The 10,398-nt window shown below is 42.1% G+C and overlaps 1 protein-coding gene across 2 annotated transcripts in view; it reads right to left on the minus strand.

Annotated features, from left to right (window-relative positions):
- The window catches only part of CATSPER3 (cation channel sperm associated 3), a 56,253-nt gene extending 48,133 nt beyond the window's left edge, over nucleotides 1-8,120 (minus strand). The window contains exons 1-2 of one of the 2 annotated variants that reach the window (XM_033181169.1): nucleotides 6,798-8,120; nucleotides 4,899-5,011 (exon numbers count right to left, since the gene is read on the minus strand). In XM_033181169.1, the coding sequence (XP_033037060.1) occupies nucleotides 4,899-4,900 (2 nt within the window). In that variant the 5' untranslated portion in view covers nucleotides 4,901-5,011; nucleotides 6,798-8,120. Of the gene's footprint in view, nucleotides 1-167; nucleotides 2,691-4,898; nucleotides 5,012-6,797 lie in introns of those variants that run through there. The other variant, XM_033181167.1, reaches the window with a different exon arrangement.
- Between the last annotated feature and the right edge of the window lie 2,278 nt (nucleotides 8,121-10,398).

A 10,398-nucleotide genomic window follows, 5' to 3' on the forward strand; every position in this document is an offset into this window, starting at 1 on the left:
ATAAACCTGAGTTGGCTAACTGCAGGCATGAGATGGGATGTGCACATATAAACCACCTAAACAGAATATAAAGAGTGAGCCCATCAGGCAGAGATGTTTTAAGTACAAAAGTAATAGGGATTTTTGCTCTGTTCAACTCTCAGGATTAATATATTCTCCCCACTCACCTTCTCCTAACTCCTTTGCCTTTCAGGGCAAATCGGAACAGTGGGATCTGGGTAGCCCTGTGTTGAATTAAATGTTCAGTGGCTAAATTGGTCAATTTCCTGGACAACAAAGTTCTTGGGCTGTAAGAAAAGGAAGTAACCGCCCCACCATCTCTGCTGTCCCTGGTATTCTACAACAAGTATATATGACCATTCGTGGTAGGAAAATAGTCTTGTGGGCAACCAATATTTCCCAATACTGAACTGGGAAATAACATCTTATGTACTCATTTTCTCCGTTTAAAATCATCAACAGCAAAGTTGTAAGAATCACTGTGATTAATGTCCCCACAATTCAAACTTTAGCCCCATCTTCTCCCTCTACATTGTTTCCCTCCGGTATCAGCTCCTCCTATAACTCCTGCTATATCCTTTAGTTATATGCCCCCACTGTCTCAGGGCTCCTGCCCAACTTCCATCCACAGGGGCCTCCTGGGGCAGCTGCTCCAAGAGAGCCCGCATCAGCTCTCCATCTGTTTCCACCTGCCCTGATATGTCACTGTGCCCAATCCCCTAGGGCACACAGAAGGCCCTCAGTAAGTGTGTGCCGTATGAATATACAAAATAATGGCATCAGGGATCCCTGTGCTCACTCAACGTAGCTAGGCACAACAGGATTTCATCTCCAGGAAACTCAGTAGTACACTTTTGTGACTTCCCTCTTTAAGCACCAAAACATACCTTCAGGGAAAAACAGAAAAGAGATTAAAAATGTAAAGAATTATTTCATGCTGCTTGGAGAGGTGAGGGGAGGTAGCCCACTGAAAGTGACAGAGAAGAGCCCAGTTGTTCTTGGTGTACTACATCAGCACAGCCACAGATGAATGCTGTTTCTGAAGCCAATGATGAAGACTTTAGTCTGAAAATGAAACTCCAGCTGAGTGAGTGGAAAGAAACAGGAAATCAGGTAGACAAGCTGATCCAGGGCCTACTGAAATCACACATATCTTCTCATGGATTGGTGGGCAGCATGGGCATCCTAGGATGAGAAGCCCAAGGGCCATCTCCTATGCCCTTTGAGCAGCAGCTCATGCTCTGCATGACCTGGGCAACACCACCTCAGCTACAGATAGCCAGGGAGAGTCAGCCATTGGCAGGCGCAGCAGCTTGGTGACTCTTAAGTCCTCTGGACAGTGTCATTAATTTACTAGTCCTGAGTAACTGGCATTGAAACACAAAGCTCACATATGATGGCCAAACCCTACTACAGCTCCAGATATTTTGCTGATAACTACAAAACTGAAAGCTACAGAGTCCAACTAGAATGTTTCTGAATGCTGTATCAGAAAGTATACAGACTGCTCCCTACTAATCCTAGTGGTCCAATAGTTTAATGTATTAATGGAGGCAGGCTTGTGTCCAAATACAATGTACATGCTGCTGCCTTTTGTCTATAGCAAAAACATAAACAGCCATGCTTAAGCTATTTATCCAAAGGTTTCCTAAATCCTATCAATGTCAGAAAGTAACCATTATTTTCAGAACTTTCATTAACTTCATTGTAGAAAAGGACATCGTCAACCATGCTGGCCCAGTTTGCTATCTGTGGAGGTCATGCAAGAGGTAATAGGTCATGTCTGTTTAACTCCTCTCTACTCCAGTGATCATTTAGAAAGAAAATAGAGGGAAGCCAAAGCTTACCACATCAGAGAAACCACTGTCATCACGCAAAGATTTGGAACAGACGGGAACCTAGGGGCCGCCAACTTTGACAATGTCTCTTTTAAGTTGAAACGTGAGTTACTTGAAGCAAGTTTGGTGTTTCATTCTGTCGGAATTTACCACCATGAGCATTTCCATAGACTTTGGATATGGGATCTTTGATTCTCTATAGTAAAGTCTGTGAGTTCCAGCAGATGCAGTGACCCATAACATAGACCTATGTCAAACCCTCATGTAGGTGATAACTAGCAACATCATTCTCACCACTGTAATTATGAGCCATATCCTGCTTTCTCCAAGGTGCTACATGTGACATATGTTAACACAGACATCAAGTTTAGCCTCTGAGACTTCCGCTCAAAACAGAGGAAAAGGGTTCCGTTTAGAGTATAGTAAAACAAGTTAAATGACACCACAGAAAGAAACAAACAAATCCAGAAGGCAGAATATTCTACAGCACAACTGACCCAATTTTTACAATAAATAAATTACATGGGGAAATGAGGAAGGGAGGGGAGCTTGCTCCAGATTGAGAGACTAAAGAGACACAACAACCAGATGCAATGGGTGGGCTTCATATAGATCCTGGATTAGAACCAAATTACTGTCCAAAGACACTCATGACCTTCAGGACAATTTGATTTTGCCTAAGTATTAAATGTACCAAGGAATCACTTTGTTAGGTATAAAAATGGTACTGTGGGCCAGGCGCTGTGGCTCACGCCTGTAATCCCAGCACTTTGGGAGGCCAAACCGGGCAGATCACAAGGTCAGGAGTTTGAGACCAGCCTGGCCAACATGATGAAACCCCATCTCTACTAAAGATACAAAAAAAAATTAGCCAGGCATGGTGGCACGCATCTGTAATCCCAGCTACCTGGGGGGCTGAGGCAGGAGAATCGCTTGAACCTGGGAGGCAGAGGTTGCAGTGAGCCAAGATTGTGCCACTGCACTCCCGCCTGGGCAACAGTGTGAGACTCCTTCTCAAAAAAAAAAAAAAATGGTACTGTGGTTTATACAAGAAAATGGTCACATTTTCCATAGAAACTTACTGAAGGATATAGGGGTGAAATGATAAGCTATCTGGAATTTGCTTTTAAATACTTCAGCAAAGAAGGAAATGGGGAAAATGAAGCAAATGGGACAAAATCTTGGTAATTTTTATATCTGGGTGATCTGTAAATAAGGCTTCAGTGTATTATTCATGTACTTTTGAATATGTTTAAATTTTTTCATGCTTAAAAAATTCCTGTAAATCCAGGTGATGATTCTCAAAAGAAAATTTTTTAAAATGTTGCAAATTGAAGCACTTAACTAAAAATATTTGGTAATAAAATGTATAAAAGTCCAAATCTGCACTATAGGAAACAGCTTATAAAAACACACAGCTTTATCTTTTCCCTTGAAAGAATTCTAAGAAACAGAAGTTCTAGTGCTAAGAGTCTGGATCCCCTGACAGCCAGAGAGCCTGGGTGGCTCTCTTCCCTCTTCTCTCCCTGCACACCGCATGTCCACAGGGCAACTGACCACACCTGCCTTTCCCTGGCCAGCAAAACCAGCCAGGAACTGGCTTCAGAGAGCTCAGCCTCTGTGCCATGTTCCCGTATGTTTCTCAGGTTTGGGACAAGGGTGACATGGAGAGGGAAAGGTTTGCTTGCTGTAACGAAGAGTGATTTCTCTGGCCCCTAAAGAGAGGTGGGTTTACAAAAATGATCCGTGTTAAATTCCACTACCATGATGCTTCAAGGGACTAACAAATGCTTCATGGATGGATATATCTGCATCAGAATCTCATTAGTAGTATATTCCTGAATTCCTTCAAAGAACACTATTATAATTTTTAAATAATAGATTACTTGATATTGCTTTTTATATCTGTCAGTGATACATGGAGTAAGTAGAGCTCACTACTGAATAATACCCAAGTAGCTTCTAGCTTCAGTGGCTGTAGACCCTCAGTTCAGGAGTCACAACATGCAAATGATGGGGGAAAAAATCACCCTTTGTTCCTCCTTAACTCAGTAAGTCAAATAATGAGCTGCTGAGTTGGCTGCTCTAACAGTAAATCTTGTATTGCCACACATTCCTGGAAGCCACAGACAAGACACTTGTCCTCTCCTTCAACTCTCTGTTGAAAGAGAAAAGTAAAGAAAACACACCAAGATAGCTCATCCAATTTTTGTGACTTGTTTAATCTAATTAATTATTTAAGTAGTAACAGCAGCTAAAATCCAAATTAACTAAGAATTGTTATAGGGGCCAGGCGCGGTGGCTCAAGCCTGTAATCCCAGCACTTTGGGAGGCTGAGATGGGCAGATCACGAGGTCAGGAGATCGAGACCATCCTGGCTAACACGGTGAAACCCCGTCTCTACTAAAAAATACAAAAAACTAGCCGGGCGAGGTGGCGGGCACCTGTAGTCGCAGCTACTCGGGAGGCTGAGGCGGGAGAATGGTGTAAACCCGGGAGGCGGAGCTTGCAGTGAGCTGAGATCCGGCCACTGCACTCCAGCCTGGGCGACAGAGCGAGATTCTGTCTCAAAAAAAAAAAAAAAAAAAAAAGCATTGATTTTTACCAAATGTAATATATAAAGGTAAACTAAATTTACACAACATAAATTGTTATTTTTCTTTTTTTTTTTGCTTCTAGATATGATGCCTTAAGAGCAACTCAACAGCCAGGCGCGGTGGCTCACGCCTGTAATCCCAGCACTTTGGGAGGCCAAGGTGGGTGGATCACGAGGTCAGGAGTTCGAGACCAGCCTGACCAACATGATGAAACCCTGTCTATACTAAAAATACAAAAATTAGCCAGGCGTGGTGGTGCATGCCTGTAATCCCAGTTACTAAAGAGGCTGAGACAGGAGAATAGCCTGAACCTGGGAGGTGGAGGTTACAGTGAGCTGATATATCAGGCCACTGCACTCCAGCCTGGGCAACAGAGCAAGACTCTAAAAAAAAAAAAGAACAACTCTGTTCACATAAATTTCCTTCAACATACATTGCAGCTAAGATGTATACAAGATTTTACATGTATTTTGGAAGAAATCACACAGAAGCAGCTGCTTTCTCAATAAACTTGGCCAGCTTCACATCTTTTTTGGTCAGTTCACCACAGTCATGTGAGGTGAGAGTTATCTGGACCTAAGAAAAAGAAAAGCAGTTTTTAAAACTCTGAGCAGCAAATCATGGTTATTTTCCTTTGGCAGTTCAGAAATCAGTCTAAATCAGCCTATTATTCAACATTCATATTTGAGAATTAGGGGGATTAAATGATCTAGAAACTACTACATTATGAATAAGCAAAACATTTCCAAAACCCAGTGAACTCCAGGGGCACAGTTTACATCAGGCCTGGCTCAACAGCAACCTTGAAATAAAAAGTTCTCTCCCATGAAGAAGCAATGCAGCTGCCAGAATCTCAAATCTTATTTCTTTAAATAAAAAGAGAGACTGAGGTTCCACTTGAACTCTCATTACTTTAATTACACCAACTATTTTCAGGCCACTGAGAAAAACCAAGCTATCAAATGTAATATCTTAGCAGCAACGTTTAAAAAGCACATTTTGAGGCCGGGCACGGTGGCTCAAGCCTGTAATCCCAGCACTTTGGGAGGCCGAGACGGGCGGATCACGAGGTCAGGAGATCGAGACCATCCTGGCTAACACGGTGAAACCCCGTCTCTACTAAAAAATACAAAAAAACTAGCCGGGCAAGGTGGCGGGCGCCTGTAGTCCCAGCTACTCGGGAGGCTGAGGCAGGAGAATGGCGTGAACCCGGGAGGTGGAGCTTGCAGTGAGCCGAGATCGCACCACTGCACTCCAGCCTGGGCGACAGAGCAAGACTCCGTCTCAAAAAAAAAAAAAAATTAAATTAAAATAAATAAATAAATAAAAAGCACATTTTGGCTGGGCACAGTGGCTCACACCTGTAATCCCAGCACTTTGGGAGGCCGAGGCAGGCAGATCACCTGAGTTCAGGAGTTTGAGATCAGCCTGGCCAACATGGTGAAACCTCGTATCTACTAAAAATATAAAAATTACCCGGGCATGGTGGTGCACGCCTGTGATACCAGCTACTCGGGAGGCTGAGGCAGGAGAATCACTTGAACCTGGGGGGTGGAGACTGCAGTGAGCTATGATGGTACCACTGCACTCCAGCCTGGGCAACAGAGCCAGACTCCACCTCAAAAAAAAAAAAAAGGAAAAAAAAAAGCACATTTCCAAATTAGGGAAGTGGGAGTAAAGGGCAAAATTACGAGCTAAGAGAAGCAACTAGCAAAGAAAAGTTTCGCCTGCTGCGAAGGTGCTCTGGATTATTCTAATAAGTCACGTGAGTATTGTGAAATTCTCTTCAAAGATTTTCATAGAGAAGATGTCACAGAAATCTAGATAAGACATTCCAAATGGCATGACCGTAAAGGCAAGGATACTTTTGGAGGAACAAGGTTCTTCTCACTGTGCCCCCTCAAAACTTTTTAGTCTGTCCTTTGTCTTAAATAAGGTCAGTTCCTACACAGGATACAAAATTTAACAGTTCTCAAAGCACAGTTCTTGAGCAAATTTATTTCAACGAGATAAACAAGACTATATTTATCTGATTTGCTACCATTTCTTTCAATAATTTACCTTAAGTTTTGAAACGTATCTGCATGGCTGATACTCCAATTTAATTCAGGAGCCTCATTTGGCCCAACTTTCTCATATTAGCTTCAGCAGAAAGACAAACAAGAAAATAAAGAGCTTATTCACTGTTCTTAGGAGCAGATCTGAAAATGTTTTACTAATTTGCAATAATACATAGGGATTCTGAGAGAAAGGATAAGACTTTCTTAAGCTCGATGACATTTAGCTGCACAAGATGACAAGGAAGAAAAAGTTTCTTCAACTCCGTAATTAAGGTGATTCCCAAATAAGGCAGTTTAGTTACCTTGTTGTATACATTGAACCATTCTGGGTGATGATTCATCTTCTCTGCTTGTAGGGCAACTCGGGACATAAAGCCAAATGCCTGCATAAGATGAAGTCAAGAGTAATTACTGACATTGTCCTCTACCCTGAGCCTGAGAGATACAACAGAGCAATCCAACCAAATAAAGACATGTAATGATCCTTAGGGAAGCCTGTGGAAATCAAATATGAAAGGACTGCTCTCTGCAGGCCTCTGGGGTCACAGTGCAGCAGGACTGTGACCTACTGCTGGATGGTGAAAAACTATCAGGCTCAAGTAAACAAACCAGGAAATTGGTCTCACCCAGTGACCCGTCTGGACTATTTAATTGTCCTCAGGACGAGACTCTACAAAATAGCATGGGAATAATTTCCCTTCAACCCAGTGCTCCAGGTCTCACTACCTGGCTCCAAATATTAGGAGCCAGTTTTCTTGCAGCTCTGCTCCTTTTGTTTTTAGTGATTGGGTTGCTACCTAACACAACCCACAAGACTACAGAAAAAGGTCTCCTGAGGGTATCTTAAGCAAAAGCACCAGCAGAAATGAACAACTTCTTCATCTCACCTCCCAGGCAGGACAAGAACAAATCAAAGACTATTGGCACCTAGAGTGAAACAGAAGCCCAGCTTGCCTGCTTGGGTTCTTCCTGCTACTGCCTCACACTGCCATTTCAAGGTGACAGTGCACCCACCGCAGGGCAGAAGGCAAGCCAGGAAATGAGAAGAGGGCTGCAAACCAGTAACATGATAAAGTGTGGACTGACGGGGCTCTGTCTTCATACCACAGCGGGAGTGGAAACAATTTTGTTAAGCAGAAGGCAGACTTATCTTGAGAAGAGGGAAAAAACTCATTTTTTTGTTTGTTTTCAATTTTTATGAAGGTAACTGCAAACAATAGGAGAGTCTGTCCCCATTGTTCCAGAATGCAGAAATACTTGGTAAGACTCTTAGGGTAATGGCACATGAATTACAAAGTTACAGTGGAATTAACAGGGCAGTACCCATTACACCCACGTAAATAAATATTTAACTTCATTAACCCTATCCAGAAAAACCAGTATGATGTTAGCTGAGCTAACTAAATCAACTAATTTTGGGATCACCAAATGACCGAAGTGTGCATTTCCTAGTTAACAGTGAGATATACAGAAGATGCCATTTTAAACAATTCTGTATCATTGACTATGGTACCTCTCTTGGAGCCAATTTTATTTGGGATAAAGATTTCCATGTTGATATTTAAGGCCTGAAGGTTTTCCCTATAGGAAAAGGGAGAAAGTTCAACCAAAATCCATTTAACCACGTATGGAATTATCTGTGGAAAAACAATATTCACTTTCCCAGCCCTTCTCATCTCATAATCTGATTCTCTAGATTATGTGAAGGGAAGGAACAAAAGCCTGGCTTTTGTTTTTATAGAGACAGGGTCTCACTATGTTGCCCAAGCTGGTGGAATCCAGGGACTGTTCACAGGTGCAATCATAGCTCACTGCAGCCTCAACCTCCTGAGCTCAAGGGATCACTCAAGGGATACTCCTGCCTCAGCCTCCCAAGTAGCTGGGACTACAGGTGCACGCCACTATGCCCAGCCAAGAAAGTCTGTTCTAATTATTCAAACATAGAGTTAACCCACATTAAACTACATGTAAGGAGAATTTCTACTCTGCCTATAATGCCTTATTCTTGTTTAGCATTAGAAGATGTACAACGCTAATCAATATCACTGATATACAGCAATGCAATTGTTAAGGGCATGGCCTTTTGAGCCAAGGAGTCCTGGATTCAAATCCTGATTCTACCACTTAATTATCATGCAATTTAACTATAAGTCTCAGTTTTCTTTTTTCTTTTTGAGACAGAGTCTCATTCTGCTGCCCAGGCTGGAGTGCAGTGGGACGATCTCGGCTCACAGCAGGCTTTGCCTCCCAGGTTCAAGCGATTCTCTTGCCTCAGCATCCCGAGTAGCTGGAGTTACAGGCACCTGCCACCACGCCCAGCTAGTTTTTGTAGTTTTACTAGAGACAGGGTTTCACTATCTTGGCCAGGCTGGTCTTGAACTCCTGACATTGTGATCCACCCGCCTCAGCCTCCCAAAGTGCTGGGAATATAGGCATGAGCCACTACGCCTGGCCCTCTCAGTTTTCTTATCAGTAAAATGGAGATAATAATTTTAAAAGTCATGTGATTACATTCTAATAAACAATGAGATAAGGTATATAAAGGTACTTAGCACAGCACTTGGTACAGAATAAAAGATCGATAATGGCACATACTGCTGTCACGACTGCTTCTGACCAAACTACACAAGGTAAACCTCACAAAACACAATAAGCAGTGAAAAGCTCTCCATGGGATTGAGAATCTAAGATTCTAGTTGCTGTCTCCCAGCAGAATGGCTCTTTCCTTATTCCAGTTGTCATGAATAGAGACTCGCACATGTATAGCAAACAAACAGATAATACACTGTGGGGTAACATCCTGATGCACACTGACTGGGGAAAGCAGCTTAATGGCAAGAAATTATGTGTGCACAGTCACTACCTAAGTTCTTACACCCTGTGGTCACAATTTCTTTGAACCATGTCATTCTAAAATATCTAAAGTGATGCCTACAATTCCTCGCCATTTCCCATTAGCCAAGTGGATCAAGTGGATGATTGGAACACAGTCAGAAGTGGTCCTCAAATCTTTGACCGCTGGCATACCATCAGTACAGTAGGAAAATCTATTCCATCACAGATATAAGGCTTGAAAGGAAACACACCCACAGTCGAAGAGGCATACTGATCAAAGAAAAAGCATCTACCATATCTACATACAATTAAAAAAATGTTAAGACACATCAAAATTTGTATTTTCCTCAGCTTTGCATATTTCCCTTCAACCGTCACATAATATTTGCATTTAATAAAATACTACAAAGCCTGATAAACCATTTACACAGGATTTATTCCTAATTCTTCCTTGGGGAAAAGAATACTCAGTCTGCTCTGGAAGCAAAAAGACAATTCCATAATCCTTCTTCCATATAACAGAACCAACCAATTCCCAAAATATTTATTTTTAAATCTACAAATTAAAAACATCTATCAAAATATACACTCAAAGAACTACTTCAAGGAATTTAGATGACTGAACAGGAGAGAAAAAAGGCAAAACTCAAACTGAAAGTTTGATTATCTGGAATACAATGAAGAAGATACAATGCCAAAAAGCTGACTTAGCAGATGGTGAAAAGCATCTGCTTCTTTCAAAGATTTCTTTTTACAGTCTTAGCTACTTGCTTATGGGATTCCAGCTGGAATCTAAAGGCTTTGAGCCAACTAAAAGTCAGAAAAGCTAGAAACAGCCAGAAGCAGAATAGACATCACTAACAACCCAGTAAGAGACCCAAGAGGACAGGATCCAGAAAATGGGTAAAATGAAATAGAAATCAACAAGAGTTTAGAAGAACTAGTACAGAATAAATGTATAGGACAAACAAAGGAGATCTAACCTAAAGATCGTTGTTGGCCGGGCATGGTGGCTCACACCTGTTGTCTCAGCACTTTGGGAGGCCAAGGCGGGCAGATCACCTGAGG

Source organism: Trachypithecus francoisi, unplaced genomic scaffold (assembly GCF_009764315.1).
Source record: "Trachypithecus francoisi isolate TF-2019V2 unplaced genomic scaffold, Tfra_2.0 Lachesis_group2, whole genome shotgun sequence".
NCBI classification, from domain to species: domain Eukaryota; kingdom Metazoa; phylum Chordata; class Mammalia; order Primates; family Cercopithecidae; genus Trachypithecus; species Trachypithecus francoisi.